The sequence below is a fragment of the Gadus morhua genome, chromosome 9 (assembly GCF_902167405.1).
Source record: "Gadus morhua chromosome 9, gadMor3.0, whole genome shotgun sequence".
Classification (NCBI taxonomy): Eukaryota; Metazoa; Chordata; class Actinopteri; order Gadiformes; family Gadidae; genus Gadus; species Gadus morhua.
The window spans coordinates 10,870,123-10,887,142 of record NC_044056.1 but is presented as its reverse complement, the minus strand read 5'-3'; the positions used below and the strand labels follow the sequence as shown (position 1 = coordinate 10,887,142).

Genomic DNA, 17,020 nt, shown 5'->3' with positions numbered 1-17,020 from the left:
AAGTCGGGATATCTCCGAACTCTCTTCCGGCATTTCTCTGAGGCACGCCCCCTTTTTGTCTTCATTTCTCGGAATTCTGAGGGTAGTGGTGAGTTCACATCGCTAGAAATTATGTCGGAAGGTTCGCGTGAACGACGCCTCATGACGCTCTTGATTCTACTTCCGTTCGGCAACTCGGGACGTTTGTGGTGCGTTCATATCGCTGAAAATTATGGGGAAAACATTTTCGCGATAATGTATGTTTGTGCTTATCATAAATAAAAGCCAAAGGATGGTAGGTGATAGGCATCAAGGAAACAAAGGCATGCAAACTTGAAACTGATCCTACTAAGTTTTGTTTAGTAGCTGTTTTCTAAGTGCACATGAAACGTCGCTGTCGTGAACACGCGTCGTGAGCGTCATCACTGGCGAGCCGTCTCTTTATAACCAGGAGACTGAACGCGCCTTTAATCACACCATTATAACTTAGATTATAAGCAAAGTCAGACCTTTATTTATCTCCCAGTCATTTTACAATATTTGAATATATCTAATTTCTATCGATTTATATGGCTGGGAAGCTACACTTCTGTAATACTAGACCCCCCATAAACGTATTGTGTGGTTGCTGTTCCCATCCTAAATATTCTGATACTGACCCCATTACAGGGTGGTCCTGACCTATATGTCTGGTAAAGATGTCCTGCAACGTAGAGGGGACCCAGTCAGTGTCTAGTGTTCAGCACAATACACACAATAACATCCCTACACAAAGACATTGTGGTTTATAAAGTGTAAAGTGTGCACGTCAACTGGACATCCATGAAGAATTAAAGCAGGTGTTCATCATTCCCTTTATTTCAAGATGAAACAAAAAGTTTATCGCGATTATCACAAGCTTGGTACACATCAACACCTCTAAAATTTGACTATTAGTCAGGAACAATCAAAATCCCTATTTCTAGTCAAAATGTCTAAACAGTAAGCATTTAACATTCATTAAGAGTTTTACATTTAAATTTACTCACATTCACATTTACATTTAGAGCATTTAGCAACTCGGTATACTCTCAGAATTCCGAGTGGGACCGACCAAAAGGGGTCATTCCTCCGTGAAATGCTGCAAGAAAGCAGGGAGATTTGTGTTAGGCTGTGTGAGTCATGAGCTCCTCCAGAGCCCTCTCACGGTTGTTCTCGTGGACCAGGAGAACCGCTTTGATAGCGCTCTGCTGGAAGCCCATCTCCTGGAACTGGGTCAGGACTCTTAGGAACTCGGAAGCCTGAGGAGCAGAAGCAGAAGTTAAAACTTGGGTTGGGTCAAAACTTGTGCTGGAAGGACATGTTGTCTTTGGCGTGTAGGACCCTGTCCTCACCTTGCTCTCAGAGTTCTGGAACATCTCAAGGGCCTCCTCTACCTGGGACTCCTCGTATCCCAACTCACACAGATGACTGGTGGCCCCCAGGTAACTCAGGATCTGCAGAAGTACAGCAGGAACATAGAATATATGCTGGTAAATGGACTGCATTTATGCAGCGCTTTTCTAACCCGTGACCCGTGGCGCGGCAATTCACCAATTCATGCACAAATTCACAAACCAACGGCGGTGTCAACCATGCAGGGCGACAGCCAGCTTGTCGGGAGCAGTCAGGGTGAGGTGTCTCGCTCAGGGACACCTCGACACTCAGCTAGGAGGAGCCGGTCAACCTGCTCTACCTCCTGTGCCACATGCCGCCCATGTGGCAGATGGAATACATATTCTATATATATATATATATATATATATATATATATATATATATATATATATATATATATATATAGAATATTCTTATATAACCTTTATAAGAATGTAGTATTCTTATATAACCTTTATAAGAATGTAGGGACATGAGGAACATATAAGTTTGAAGTAACGTGAACGATGTAAACATTAGTTTAATGAGTTTAGTTTAGAAGAGAACCAGACCACCGGAGGTGTAGCCTACCTGCTCGGGGTTCCGGTAGGCCGTCTTCTGCAGGGCCAGGATGGCCTTGCGTAGCGGGAAGCCTTTCCTCGTGACGGCCCCCAGCAGCTCTCGCTCGTCCTCGCTGAGGGCCGACAGCAGCTCCTCGGAATGGTCGAAGGAAACCCCGCGAGGTCCCACCACTCTCAGGGTCTGGAGAAGGACAAGGCATCGGGTTGATCAGTAAGATGACGTGAAAGAGAGGGATGATACAACGGAAGGGACATGAGAGGCAGCTGAGCTCATCTTCTGCTTGCGCGCGCGCGTGCGTGTCTCGCTGCGTATGTGTCTGTCTTTGTCTCTGCGTGTGTGTCTTTCTCTGCGTGTGTGTGTGTGTGTGTCCCTGCGCGTGTGTCTCTGCGTGTGTGTGTGTGTGTACTGACCTTCTGCCTGTGGCTCTTGACTGTCGATCCCGCGGAGGACGGCCTCGGCTGCTGGGGCCTGACCTGAGAGCCGCAGACGGACAGCGCTCCGCCGCCGGCTGCGTACTTCTTGTTCACGGAGCCCAGGGAGGCCTGCTTCTTCCTGCAGTGCTTCCCCCCTGGACAGGGGGGGCTGCCGTGCAGGCTCTGCTCCAGCGCCGGCTGTCTGCGGCCGCTGGAGGCAGACAGCGGCCGGGCCTGGCCCTGGTGCTTACAGTGCGGCGCAGAGGAGCCGGCGTGGAGCTCCCTGAATCTGGGGGGCGTGTCCTTTGGGGAACAGCTGCTGGAGCGCTCTCTGACCACAAAGCGGCGGACCCCGTCGTCGGTGGAGGAGCCCTCGTCGTCCTCCGAGTATCCGGCCTCGTCGTCGGGGTTGAGGATGCGGAAGCGGGCCGTGCGGGGGTGCAGGCGCCGGATGTCTGCGGCGTTCAGGCTGTGGCTCCGGGGCCGAGGGCCTTGGTCCCGCTGGTCGCTCCTCCTCGGACCGGCCCAGGAGCCCTCCTGAAGGCCGCTGAACATCATGGAGAACGGAGGGCAGGACGGAGGCTTGGGGAGCCTCTGCACCAGGGAGGCGGGCCATGCTTCTCTTCTTTGATAGCCAGGCTCGTAGCCAATCAGCACCCGGCGTTCAAGGGCAAAGTCGTACTGGGAACAAATCAACCAGCGAGTGAATAGTGGGTTAGTTAATTGACAGTCTAGTCCCTCAAAATCATCACCTTATGAGGTATTGAACTGACAAACATGACCTAAATGCGAAGGCTGTGGGATGAATCCTAAATAAAAGGTCACCCTAGTTAACCCACAGATGAACAAACACTGGTAGACCGTTATCAGACTCCCTTTCTAATGGAAGCGGAGATGAAATGAGGCTAAGCCGGCAGAACCAGTGGGGTCATGTCTGACCTTGGTGTCTCGCAGTATCTGACGGCAATCGGGGACTGGGAAGTCTGGCTTCCCTGCCGGTGCAAGCTGGCCCCGGGTCTCCCCTAGTGAGCCGGCGGGCGTCTGAAACGAAACGCCTTCCAGACTGTTCATCGTTAGGAATACGCTGCCTTAACGAACCGGTCCTCAGTCTGCATGAGAGGAGCAGGACAGCCAAGCTAAAATCACCTCAGCACATCACAGCAAAAGGTCTCATTTTAGCCAGCAACACCAAGCAGCATTTGTGATTATGTGTTGAATGAGCACGCACCTTTGAGTGAGTCCTGAAGTTGTCGTCCGCAGCATGACATGTGGAGACCGAGTAATGCGTAGACATTATCTCATGGGATTAATCTCTCCAATCGCTAAGCCCCTAACCCCTCATGAGCACTTGTTTACCACACCAAGTGTGTTCCTATTCACACCAAAATCAGTGTTGAGCAGCCTTCATATTTACTTTGATATAAAGGGGAATCATAAAAACATTGATTTATTAATTAGAAATGTAAACTTCTTTGGGAATTCTCATGAGTTAATCATCAGCAGGCTCTCTAACATTGGATGCAAGGGAATGCAGAGGGACTCATTGAAACAGACAGCATCCCTGAGATTGTGAAGCTGCAATGGATGCACACCTCCAGGACCATTAACCGAGCACTGGAGATTGCGGCTGACCCCTCCCATCCTGCCAATAGTCTGTTTAATCTTCTCCCCTCTGGAAAGCGGTACAGGGCTATTATGTCCAAAACATCACCTCCACAGTTTTCTCCCCCAAGCAATGGCCCTCCTAAATAACTCTTAAAACTTGGACACCATTGCACTTTAAATTTATTCTCCATCTTCATTCCTATTAATTGATTGCTCATAACGGTACTGTTCGTCCTTGTGTTGTGTTTTTGTCTTTCTGTTTTACTGTGTGTTGCCTGCATGGAGAAGACCAAATCAAATTCCTAGTATCTGTATACATGGCGAATTAAGTTGAATTGAATGACGGCTCTGGAGCAGAACAGCGCCTTTGGTGTCTAATGTTCGACACTATACTCTTGTCTTGAGTGTGTTATTGGGTTTGCACACGAACATATCACTTTGCTTCAACAGAAGGAAACCAGCGTGCTGTACATAGATATACATTTTATTTATATATTTAAACAATCACATCAATTTAGGAGTCACAACCTTGTGTCGTACAGCTTCCGTTGACGACTCTTTAAATGAAATGAGTGAAAGTAACATCGCTAAATCAAACAGGCAAACCTAATTCATCTTACTGTATAGTATGATCGCGGTGCGCTTCGAGGGCATCCCGGTAGAGTGGTGGTGGAGGGGTACTTTTGATTAAAGGCTTTATCACAGGACAGGTAGAAGCACAATTTATAGCATGGCATTACATCGTTAAGATTAGCTGAAATTACTGGAGGGACAAAAATATAACTGCTCCGATTCCGCGACGGTCCGCTCCTCACACAGCCCAGAGAGACTGGAGGGGTATTCTACCAACTAAAAATATCACAGGTGGTCGTTTAAAAAGGGCACCTCGAAATCCACCTGGACTGCTGCTGTGTGCCCGTGAGGACCTGGGAGTGACTGAGTCCTTATGTTCCACAGCTGCTAATCTAAAGTGTGTGCTGCGTCAACACTTTCAGCCAAACATTCTTATAAATTATGTTATTATGAGACACCTTTGAAACGGCGGACGTGAAGAATCATCTACAGTATCATTGTGCTTGTGGAATATGATGACGCGCTTATGAATGATGCGAGCATCACCTGTATTCTGTAACATGACGACAACATGAGCGCTCACAAAGGCCCTGTTCTGAAGAGCACAGTATGACCCAGTGATGTCTGTGTGTTTGATCCCCTTGCCATAACACCAGGATAGTCCTCTAGCTACTAAATCCGTCTCAATAATAATAAAATGTTGTTATCCCCTGGAAAGATAAAAATGTTAAACAACCTGGCAAAGATTGAAAGTGTACTACGAGGGCCACCTCAGCAGTCAAACCTCTTTACCAAAAGAAAAATATAATTAACGTTTAAACGCACAGGACCTGAAAGGGTTGTTACGTTCTCAAGACCATGTTCAATGTGACACTCGGCTCCTCTTCCATGAGTCAGCAGCTTTCCTTTTCAATTCAGTTTCTCCCCACACACACCCACACACACACACACACAAACGCACACGCAGCCCAGCCATTGAAACATGGGGGCCGGCCGGAGATGGTTTCCTTCCATGGGGGGTGGAGGGGGGGGGGCGGGGGCTGGAGGGCGATCAGGTCAGGGGGGAGGGGCTCAGTTGTTAGCCGCGTCGGCCTGCCGGGGCCAGTTCTCCTCCTCAATGCCCGAGTCGTACTCCTCCTCTGTGGACTCCTTCACCGGCGCTCTAATACACACACACAAACACACACGTCAGGCTAGGCACGCGTGTTCACAAAGAGTGTTGTGTGTGTTTGTGATTGTCTCTCTCAGTGTTTGTGTGTGTGAGTATATGTGTGTGTGTGTTTGTCTCTCTCAGTGCGTGTGTGTGTGTGTATGTGTGTGTTTGTCTCTCTCAGTGTGTGTGTGTGTGCGTGTGTGTGTGTGTGTTTGTCTCTCTCAGTGTGTGTGTGTGTGTGTGTGCGTGTGTGCGTGCGTGTGTATCTCAGTCTGTCTGTCTGTGTGTCTCTCTCTCTCAGTCGTCTGTCTGTCTGCCTCTTAGCGTCTGTCTGTCTGCCTCTTAGCGTCTGTCTGTCTGTACTGACCTGGTGTATCTGGGCTCTGTCTTGCCTTGGACCACGTCTCTGCTCAGTTCCACAGCCATGATGTCTGAGCAGGGTACCTCGAACATGGGCTCTAGCAGCAGCTTCTCCTGCAGAACCAGAGGAAACATGTCATGGCGGAGTCAGCCCACTGCCCCCTGAACTAATACAAACCGTGTCTGATGCCTTCTTGGAAAGTCACATCAGATGCTTGATGATAATAAAAAGACAATAGACGGATTTGCCTAGCCAGCTGGCCATACCAACTGGTTGGCTTGTATAGCCATGTTCCCCTCATCCCAATTGAAGCCGTTCTGCCATCAGGTCTAAGAGCAGTGTTGCCAGATTGGGCCAGATTTCACACCCAATCAGGCAACACTGACTTCAGCCAGTGTTGCCAGATTGGGTGGAAAATCTGGCCAAATCTGGCAACACAAATCGCTCTAGGGCAAAACGGAGGCACTTTTTGCATTTCATTCACACACTTTAATATCCTGTTAAGTACTGGCACAGGGCCACTTTATAATTGATCCTGTATACACTGTTACTCCTGTTTGTCCTTACTTTAGCATCTCTTTTTGTTTTCCTTTTTGTTATTTACTGTTTTTATTGCATTGTCTTATATCCTGTGTCTTCCACTGCTGCTGTAACACTTACTCCGACACTGGTGGGATTAATAAAGTTTCATTGTGATGGATCGTTACAGTTCAGCTCACCATGATGGACCTCAGGCCGCGGGCGCCCGTTTTCCTCTCCAGGGCCAGCCGCGCGATGGCCTGCAGAGCGCCTGTGGTCACGTTGAGTTCACACTGCAACACAACAGACACCAACGTCACCCACGGGCCACCAGAGGGCTCACGTCTCGGGATCACACACCGAGCAAAGAGTGTGTGTGTGTGTGTGTGTGTGTGTGTGTGTGTGTGTGTGTGTGTGTGTGTGTGTGTGTGTGTGTGTGTGTGTGTGTGTGTGTGTGTGTGTGTGTGTGTGTGTGTGTGTGTGTGTGTGTGTGTGTGTGTGTGTGACCCCCAATGCACTCCTGATCATCCCTGGAAGGTGGGATTCCCCGCCCTGTGTTTTCTTCCTCGCTAATAAAGGGGGTTTTCTTTAGAGCACGCTCGTCTTGAGTAGTCAGGGTGAAGTGTCTCGCTCAGGGACACCTCGACCCTCAGCTAGGAGGAGCCGGGGATCGAACTAGCAACCTTCCTCCCGATACAAAGGCCCGGTAGGCTCTTGGCTTGGTGGGAGCTGCGGCGGGGCTGACCTTGTCCATGCTGAACAGCGCCTGGTACTGCGGCACCACGGCGTTGCGCGGCTCCGTCAGGATGCGGACCAGCGTCTCCTCGTCCAGGCTGTGCAGCGGCACCACCACGGGCAGCCGGCCCACGAACTCGGGGATCATCCCGAACTCGATGAGGTCGCGGGCCTCCACGATCTTCAGCAGGCGGTCCTTCTCCTCGATCTCCGCCACGGCGTCCGTGTCCCCGCTGGTGTTGGCCAGGTCGGCCGCCGCCGCTGCCCGCCGCCCCTGGGCCATGTTGGAGGGCGTGCCGAAGCCAAGGTACTGTCAAGTTTGGAGGGGTTTAAACTACGTTAGTCTTCAAAACAGGGTTACTCTTTTGATTCAAAGCTTTATAACCGGAGTAGTTAAGGGTATAATAATGGTATCAATACCGTTATCGGTATTATACTGACTAAAATGCAGTATCGGGTATAGGCGATCTGATACCATCACATGACATAGCTCCTTGACATCACAGGCAGCAAACTTCATAAACACTACGGTGTTATGCTGCATTCGTTAACGGTCCGAGGTGGAAAGTCGGAATGGGAAACGCGTCATCAGACTCGGACCTACTTGTGATCGAGCTACCAAGTCGGAGAAACATGGATGCTCAAGCTTATCTACAATAATACACATTTATTAAAAAAAAATTGGATTATAAATGTCAATTAATGATGAGAACCGTTCAATTAGAACAAGTGCTGTTATTAGTTATAATGCTAAATGCTTTATCGATATATTTCCGGTATCGGGCGATACACAAGTTCAGATATCGGAAATGAAAAATGGTATGGGAACATCTCTGAAAGACACCGGGTGGGTCAGCGGCGCCGGTGAGGCGACCCTCACCTTCTCGTTCTTCCTCCTGCTGATGATCCGGTCCAGACCGTTGAAGGCTCCTGAGGCAACAAAGAGGATGTTGGTGGTGTCCACCTGCACCGTCTCGCCCCTCAGCTTCCTGGAGTTCTTCTCCGGCACGTTGACGATGGTCCCTTCCAGCAGTTTCAGCAGGCCCTGGAATGGAGCACAAGACACCAAATTAGTTGAACGTGTAACCTCGACACGGAGCGTTTAAAACGGTTACTAGACTCACGTTCCCAATGTTGGATATCCATTTAAATTTAGCAGACGTGTTTATCCAAAGCAACTTGCGATAAGTACTTTTTGTCAGAAGAAAGAGCAACAATAATATATGGCTGACAGTAAAGTAAGGATGTTCATAGAACCAAGTGCCACGCTCTAACAATCACTGTGTGAGAGTGAGCGGTAGGGCTGCTCGATTATGGAAAAAATCATAATCAGGATTATTTTGGTCAATATTGAAATCACGATTATTCAAACGATTATTTTTGAGTTTGAAAACATAATGTATTTATTCAGCATTGCTCTCCCAAAAACACTTAGTAACTGAAATTTTGCCTTAAAAAAATACACAATGGTCAAAAAGAAAAGGTTCAAATCTAAAATAATGTACAGATATGTATCCAGCTGTTCTGGAATACTTTTGACGCTAAAATCGAAATCGAGATCGAAATTCGATCAATCGCCCAGCCCTAGTGAGGGGTGGTCAAACGTTAAATGCTGACCTGCTGGACCCCCTCTCCGCCCACGTCTCGGAGCTGATGGATCCCGGGAACACTGCCGATCTTATCCACCTCGTCCAGGAACACGATACCTGTCAACAGACCGGTCACAGCAGCCATCGTTAAACATGGTTCGGCCTTCAGTTAAAGGGACGGTAGAATCTTGTCCTGTCCCCAAACTGGTCACACATTTACATTTGGCGGACGCTTTTGTCCAAAGCGACTTACATCGATTAAATACACACATTCACACACCGATGGCGGAGTCAACCATGGAAGGCGACAGCCAGCTCGTTGGGAGCAGTTAGGGTGAGGTGTCTTGCTCAGGGACACCTCGACACACAGCATGGAGGAGCCAGGGATCGAACTAGCAACCTTCCTGAGTTAAGCTGACCCCAGCCTGGGACGGAGTCGTGACTGTGGCCACTTTACATGTTTAATCAGGCGTTCCAAAAAACAACCTGGGCACTGCAGCATTTGTCGGGTTACTCTGTTGAGTTGCTTTGGACTGCCAAAGAGACATACATCTTTATGCACTTGCAACCATTTCTTTCAGCACCTCTCTCAAACCCTAACCCACTTTTATTAATTGGGTTGGATCATGTTAAGCCTGAATCCTCATTTAATCTCACTGCGTCACCATTCACAACCGTTAAGTAGTTTAGCCAAAGTGGGCTACTCATTATATTTGGCATCTTGCCTTTAGGTAGACTGTTAATGTGGTTTGAAATGGGGGCGTGAACCCAGAACACTGGCATGGGAGACTAAATGTTCCCTTCCCTCATCGCCATACCATCCTCATCGCCGTGTGTGTGTGTGTGTGTGTGTGTGTGTGTGTGTGTGTGTGTGTGTGTGTGTGTGTGTGTGTGTGTGTGTGTGTGTGTGTGTGTGTGTGTGTGTGTGTGTGTGTGTGTGTGTGTGTGTGTGTGTGTGTGTGTGTGTGTGTGTGTGTGTGTGTGTGTGTGTGCGCGCAGCTGAGTGATGCGACAAGTGAACCACCCCAGAGTCCAGACCCACCTTGCTGAGCCTTCTCCACAGAATAGTTGGCGTCTTGGAGCAGCTTAGCGATGACGGACTCGATGTCTTCCCCCACATAGCCGGCCTGGGTCAGGGTGGTGCAGTCACAGATTGCAAAGGGGACGTCCAGGCACTTCGCCAGGGTCTGGGCCAGCAATGTTTTCCCTTCAGAAATAATAAAATAGGAAACAACAGGCCAGAGTGTCAATATAAATACATGGTTCATGATAAATGGTAAACGGACTGCATTTTTGTCTTGCTTTTCTAACCAGTGTCCAGTCAAAGTGCTTTACAAATCTGATTCACATTCACACACCGACGGCGTAGTCAACCAGGCAGGGCGACAGCTAGCTCATCGGGAGCAGTCAAGATGAGTCATTGGGAGCATGTCGCTGTAAGGACTTGTTCAAGGAGCTGGCTAAAGAGTGAATACCCACAATCCTCTTTTCAAAGAAAGGGTTCATTGTGCAAGGACCCACGTGTGGCGCAATGTTGACACAACACTGACCTGACCCAGTTGGGCCCAGCAGCACGATGTTGCTCTTCTCCAGTCTGATCTCGGCGTTGGTGGAGTCCAGCACGTCTCCGCCCCTCCTCTCCTGCTGGGTCTGCTGGCTCCCCGGCTGCTGCATGGACGCTCCCAGGGCGTTGCCATGGGGACTGATCCCGGCGATCTGCAGCAGTTCTGAATCCAGAAAATCGTTTTTAGGTTTTCTATGACTGCAAAACAACTTGGGTATTATATTGAATCATTTATACACATCGATCTGAAAGTAAACAGTGACGGAATTAACAGAATATCCGTCATCACATTCTGATTGTTATGTGTTCAAATGCGAACCAAACAAGAAGTGAGTCCCATCTATAAATACACCGTCCCCTTCTCAGAAAAGGGTGGAGTTACTGCGTGAAGTGGGCTGGAGTGGGACCACCGAGGGAAAGAGGGCAATCTAGGTCACCAGGCCAACCTATCTCATTGTCTGGTTTCACGATGAACACACTTTTACCGCATACATGCGGATCGAGCTTTTGTTAATATTGAGGAATTGTTTCCGGGCTGTGAAGGACCAGGCGATAAGAAAATGTCTTCAATTTTGTCTCCGAATAATTTTCGGGAAATAAACGAGAACCGATGGGAGAAAGCGACACAAAAGACGAACTGGAGATATCCACAGCTGGACTCATGTTTGGTTTGATTTGGCATTTGTGCGGCAGGGGATGGGGGAGTCGGGGGGAACATCAACAACACTGACTGTTGCTCTAACAGCTAACAATACCAAGAGAACGGTGAGAAAGACCATGGACTTACTTGTGAATCTGTACTCATCCTCTCGTCTTCTCATCTCTAGCTCTAAGGGGAGACGATGAAAGCTCTCAAAAATCAATATTATCATTACATTTATATCTTATCATATAGTCCCGTGAAAGACTTCAACTCAAATGTATAGGAAATGTCACATGTCCATTGCACAAATGCCAAATCATTGATGCAGTTTTGCAAATATGCAATATTGCATCACTTTTTGCAAGTAATTAAAAGTTCTCACTTATTAAAACATGCTAAATGAATCATCCATCGTTAGGACGGGTGTCCTGTCCTCCCTCATCTTGACTGCTGAGGTGACCCTTAACAACCAAAAAAAACCACCAAGCTAACTTTTTTAAATAGCTCTTGGCATTTGTGTAGCAGAGCGTGGGAGCGAGATTGAACACATATTCACCAGAGTTCCTAACTCTAGAGATGTTCTGATACCTTTTTCCTTCCCGATATCGATTCCGAATGTGTGATGTTCTTTGCCTCTTTAGTAAAGGAGCTAGTCATGTGATGGTATCGGATCTGAGCGAGACGCGTATTCGCCAATACTGCATATTAGGCTGTATCAGAGGAATCCCTGATACTGGTATCGGTATTGGTACATCTCTACCTAACTCCATACAGTGGAAAGCACAAACAGCCACCCAACAAGGTGTACATGTGGACAAAAGTATACAGTGTTACTAACCCCTGGGCGTCAGGGAGGCCTGCTTCTCGACCTCGGCCGGCTGGCGGCTCCCGGCTGGGATGTTGTTGTAGATGCGTTTGTAGTGGTTGTACACAGCCACCGCCAGCACCTTCTTAGCGTAGGACTGGCCCACCACGTATTTGTCCAGGTAGGCATAAATCTGAGGGGAAGACAATGCGATAAAACATTTTTACTTACATCCGCTATATTCAACCTGAGAGGTTGAGTATATATTTACATTTAGGGCATTTAGCAAAGCTTTTATCCAAAGCAAATTACAATAAGTACATTTGTCAGAAGAAAGAGAAACGACAATATATGGCTGTCGGTACGGTATGGATGCTCATAGAACCAAGTGCCAAGCACTAACAATCACTAGGTTAACCCATTCCCTGTATACACCAAAGATATCTAGGATAAGATTCTTAACGATGCTAAGTACTATTTTTAAGGGCAAGGACGACAACATACGATAAGTGCGTACATTAAGGACCAGGATGTACAACATATGATAAGTGTTTATGAGTATTGTGGGGGGATAAGGGAGGATATGCAGAATATAGTGGATGGGTGGTGGCTTTCTGCTGGTCTCCCCGTACCTTCTTAGGGGGAGGGGGTGGTTTCTGGGAGAAGGCCAGTTTGACGGCTTCAGCAGCAGACTCGGGCTCCTTGTTCAGACCCTTCTTGGAGTCCGTCTCAGAGAGAACCACGAAGAAGTGGTGGCATTTCTCACACTTGACGAACCGTGTTGATGCTGTGAACCCAAGGAGAACCACATGATGTCACTCAAATGAGTGGATGGAATCATTCCCCGGTCAAGACATGGAAATGGATCAACCGATTATGTCAGCCTTTCATTTTTATGTGTGTTAAAGTTGGCAGCACGTACCTTAGTCATTGTATTATAAACATTGTCGGTCTGTATCAACGCTATTTTGCACCGAACAAATCATGAAAAAAACTAAATGATTGAATACCATTCACTTAGGCTGGGCCACACGGTCAAATCATACAAAACTATTGTTATTTTTTTTGGTGTCACGGCATGATTTTATCCAATTATTTTCCAATCCAATCACACACACGTACACACACACACAAATACTTACAAACAAAGGTCTCTACATGAGTGCAGGGGTCTCCACACTTGGGGCAACGCAGTTGGCTACCTCCTTTACCGGAGCCTCCAGACCCGGACAGGCGTTTCCCCTCACCGACACTTTTCTGTTTAACCATAGAAAAACACGTATAACAATGCACCTGTAAGTCTGCAAGTGGAAACAGAAGAGTTGTTTCGATACCGATACCAGTGTCGGAAAAGTGCTATCAGTGGTCACAATGCTAGATGCTGTATCGGTAGCTACTTGTTATTGGCCGATATTCAAGTTCAGGAGTCGGTATCGGGAAGATTTTTATTTATTTTTATCTGACATTTCTAGGAAACGGCACCCTGGGCGTGGAAACAGAACCCTGGGTGTGGAATACCGTGGCTGTATACAAACGCCTTCAGCAGGCGCTTTAAGGGTTCTGAATGTACCTTTCCCCCGTCACCGGCTCCATCCTTGCTGGTACCGTCTTTAGCAGCATAGCAGACGGCGGCCTCGGAGAATGACCTCACCAGGACGTTAGGGGCCAGGTGAGTTTCACGGGGGCTGTGTTTACTCAGAGAGAACAGCTGAATGCGGGAACATGACAAACCTGAAACAGAGGCAGTTTGGTCGTCCTTTTAGTTCAAGAAGGGCTGACAGCCATGTTTAATGATTGTATGTCACTGCATATTTTGTTTTCTGGGGGAAGACACTGATTAACAGGTCATAGCTAAAGTTTGTTTGTTTGTTTGTTTACTTGATATGTTATGGCCATGTCTCATTTGTTTGTTTTAAATATAATTAACACAATCATCACAAATGAATCCCCACGTTAAACACACTAAAACCTCGACTGAGTATCTCAGGTGATTTGTTTACATTAATAACATGTTACAGATGGTTACAGAAAACATCCCGTTAACAATGCTAGGCTACAACAACTTTTATCTGATAACCTTCAACTTGTAGTAAATTGGTGCAGCTGATTCCTTTCCCATACGCAATACAAACCACATAATCGCACACTAAACCATCCCATAGAGCTCCAACCCTCTGTCCTGCTGATAGCACAGGACACATAACGTTGTAAACACACACGTCTCTCACCCCGATGCGCAGAATTCAGGAACAGCCTCGCCGCCGAAGCACACGGGCAGGACATCACGCCGCTGGAGACTTTGTACCTGCACCAAAACGCATCACCATTATAAAAAACCTATCATCGTCATGAGGATGATGACATCCAGACAATAGGATCCGTAGGGGCCGATGGGCTGAGGTTGGCCACCAATCAACAGCCTACCGTCTATGTCAACACTGAGGAAATGTGCATTTCCAAACCAACAGAAAGTCTTTTCAGTTTCGGATTAAAATATAAGTGTCCATAGGTCCAGCTTTCTCTTTCATAAAAACAGAGAGAGAGAGAGAGAGAGAGAGAGAGAGAGAGAGAGAGAGAGAGAGAGAGTTTGTGTTCGTGTGTGTGTGTGTGTGTGTGTGTGTGTGTGTGTGTGTGTGTGTGTGTGTGTGTGTGTGTGTGTGTGTGTGTGTGTGTGTGTGTGTGTCAACGAATGGGTATAGGTGTTTGGGGTGGCGCAAGGCCGAGACCAGGGCCAGCAGCTCGGGTACTGGGGGACCCAGTCCCAGTGGACCAGTCCAAGTCCCAGTGGACCCAGCATCCAGCTGTCATTGACCCGTAGAGGACACTACGTTCAGTTGCGGATACGTACGTTATGAAACACGGTTCCATATGCACATCAAAGCCCACAGACCACCCGGCCATACTCACAGGGACGACGAATCCGCACACCTTGACACCGTTCGCCCGATTCCGCAAAGTCACTTTTATCTGTTATTCAACTTGTGCCCGACGCATTAAAAGATCGACATATCACACGAAATGGGGGTACTTCGAGCCTCTCGAGTGGACCAACACACGCTGCCCCCCTCCGGACGACAGTTACAGAGGTGATATAACGAGCTGTTATGAAGTAGGTCAGCTAACGTTACACAAACTAGCGTTATCTGCTGGGCCGTGGGTACGTAGGGAGCCTTGCCTAGCTTAGCCTAGCATCTCAGGGGCCGTACGTTGCGTCATGACGTTGCGTCATGACGCAATGTTGATCTGCTGAGCTAGTGTAGTACGTAGTGAAACTTAGCTAGCTAGCTTTGGCAGCTGGGACATGGATGGGTAGCGAAACATAGCTATATAGCTAGCATTGGCTTCTGGGCTGTGAATACTTGGTGAAACTTCGCTAGCCAGTCTAGCAACCCTGCTAGCTAGATTAGCATCCCGGGGCCGTACGTCATGACGTAGAGAGGGACGTGACCCCCTGCCTCTGTTGTGTGTTCCTGCAATACCGGAGGCTGCAGTTCCAGGATCGGCTTTGGTTTAGACAAGTTTTTTATTTATTTATATATAGAGTTAAGATTTAAGTACTAGTTTAGGTACTTTTTATTTTTTATTAATTATCATTAATTCACCATCTTAGGAAAAATCGCTTCCCGAAAAACAAGGGTCCTAGAACGACGGTCCTGGAACGGCAGCCTACGGGGTTGAAGGGACATGTGAAGAGCTTATGAACAACTGTGTTTTATAGCGTATGCATAGCATCAAAAGCAGGAAGGGCGATGTTCTGCGTGCGTATGCACGCAAAGGAGGTCAGGATCTGGAACCCAACCAACCTGTTGTACCACCCCTGAACACACTGTGCTGAGATTCAGTATCTCAGGCACCAATGGTACTTGAGATATTGAATCTTGGGTAGTAGGTAGCCATCCTGGGTAGTGTTCCTACAAAGCTCTTGCCTTTGGTCATATGCACAGAGATGAAATCAATTTACATTTTTGGTGTGCCAATTTGTTTGAAATGACATGACATTTATTTTGTTGCATGTATGATTAATGAACAATACACACAATGAAGAAATGCTTACACACAATGAAGAAATGCACAATGAAGAAAGAGTACACCTTTCTCTCTCTCATTCACTCACTCCCACACACACACGTTGTCTTTTTCACTGATCCAGGCAGTAATACAAAAATGTGAAGTAACTTGTAATTTGAGTAAATTTGTAACAAAGTACTTTTTTACTCTTACTCAAATAGGTTTTCCAATTGGAATACTGCCCTGCTCAGGACTTGCGGATGGACACACCCCTAGTGGCCTCTGGATCACCAACTAATGTCACAGGTCGGCCACAGTGTGTGAGGCTGCAGAGCGACGTGTCGGACATAATAGTGTGCAGCACCTCTGTCTAACACTAAACCCCGCAGTCTGATACTGCTTAATAGTGCTGCCCCCTGCAGGACAGTTTTCGGATGACTCTACGATTGATGATGCTGAGTACAGAGTGTGATGGACAGTTTTGTGTAGTGGTTTGAACCAAATCATCTGTAACTCAACCTCACATAGACTAAGTAGTCTTTGGTGGATTGTATGAAGCAATGGACCTGTCTGAACCCAGTCAGCATCCGAGGTGGACATTGTTGAGGTATACAAATTCCTGGGCGGCCATATAGACAGAAACGGTGCATGATTGAATATCATGCTGCCAACGACTCACACCCATTCTGCATCAAGCCCATGGTCAAACTACACAACCAAGCCTGTCCACTACACTCCATGACTGCCGAACAAAGTGCTTCTTCCTCAATACTAGGGAACCCCAGAATGTGCTCTACAAAATAATGAGAGTTTGCAGACCGGGCTCCACAGTTTTGGAACAAGCTCAAATCACTGTGTACAGAAATGGGAAACTGTCATATAGCCAACCAGCTTCAAAGACACGAAAAGAAGATCTATTTTATTTGATGTGTTTTACTAAATTTAACCTACTTTATTAAGTATCTACTGGTGTTATAATGTTTCTTTATTAACGTTGTGTATATTGCTCTGTTGCTTTTATTCAAATTTTGTTGGCACTTTAATTTTCTTCGGGATTTACAAAGTTCTGTCTTATCTTTATGATAAATTTGTAATG

At 47.3% G+C, this 17,020-nt stretch overlaps 2 protein-coding genes across 3 annotated transcripts; both read right to left on the bottom strand.

Annotated features, from left to right (window-relative positions):
* Positions 1 to 814: 814 nt before the first annotated feature.
* On the bottom strand, positions 815 to 4,329 carry LOC115551129 (ubiquitin-associated protein 1-like). The gene is made up of 6 exons (XM_030366683.1): positions 3,598 to 4,329; positions 3,309 to 3,478; positions 2,367 to 3,050; positions 1,966 to 2,136; positions 1,353 to 1,454; positions 815 to 1,259 (listed from the first exon to the last, which is right to left on the bottom strand). The coding sequence occupies exons 2-6, from the start codon at positions 3,438 to 3,440 to the stop codon at positions 1,125 to 1,127; spliced, it is 1,224 nt and encodes a 407-aa protein (XP_030222543.1). The 5' UTR covers positions 3,441 to 3,478; positions 3,598 to 4,329; the 3' UTR covers positions 815 to 1,124.
* Positions 4,330 to 4,442: 113 nt separating this feature from the next.
* On the bottom strand, positions 4,443 to 15,125 carry LOC115551127 (caseinolytic mitochondrial matrix peptidase chaperone subunit X). Of its 2 annotated transcripts, XM_030366680.1 has the most exons (15): positions 14,824 to 15,125; positions 14,145 to 14,221; positions 13,487 to 13,647; positions 13,059 to 13,173; positions 12,549 to 12,703; positions 11,950 to 12,109; positions 11,256 to 11,297; positions 10,455 to 10,631; positions 9,947 to 10,111; positions 8,933 to 9,021; positions 8,196 to 8,360; positions 7,326 to 7,625; positions 6,781 to 6,873; positions 6,068 to 6,174; positions 4,443 to 5,709 (listed from the first exon to the last, which is right to left on the bottom strand). In XM_030366680.1, the coding sequence occupies exons 2-15, from the start codon at positions 14,197 to 14,199 to the stop codon at positions 5,619 to 5,621; spliced, it is 1,875 nt and encodes a 624-aa protein (XP_030222540.1). In that variant the 5' UTR covers positions 14,200 to 14,221; positions 14,824 to 15,125; the 3' UTR covers positions 4,443 to 5,618. The 2 variants fall into 2 exon arrangements, with proteins under 2 accessions (XP_030222540.1, XP_030222541.1); XM_030366681.1 differs by lacking the exon at positions 11,256 to 11,297 and having other exon boundaries at positions 5,457 to 5,709.
* Between the last annotated feature and the right edge of the window lie 1,895 nt (positions 15,126 to 17,020).

Excerpts from the sequence above, each read along its gene's own strand:
- LOC115551129 (XM_030366683.1), bottom strand. The coding sequence starts at position 3,440 with ATGAACAGTCTGGAAGGCGTTTCGTTTCAGACGCCCGCCGGCTCACTA. Across the intron at positions 1,455-1,965 it reads CCTACCGGAACCCCGAGCAG|ATCCTGAGTTACCTGGGGGC; the intron begins GTAGGCTACACC and ends GTACTTCTGCAG. Across the intron at positions 1,260-1,352 it reads TCCAGAACTCTGAGAGCAAG|GCTTCCGAGTTCCTAAGAGT; the intron begins GTGAGGACAGGG and ends TCTGCTCCTCAG.
- LOC115551127 (XM_030366680.1), bottom strand. The coding sequence starts at position 14,199 with ATGTCCTGCCCGTGTGCTTCGGCGGCGAGGCTGTTCCTGAATTCTGCG. Across the intron at positions 11,298-11,949 it reads GGCCTCCCTGACGCCCAGGG|AGCTAGAGATGAGAAGACGA; the intron begins GTTAGTAACACT and ends GTCTCCCCTTAG. Across the intron at positions 6,874-7,325 it reads CGCTGTTCAGCATGGACAAG|TGTGAACTCAACGTGACCAC; the intron begins GTCAGCCCCGCC and ends GTTGTGTTGCAG.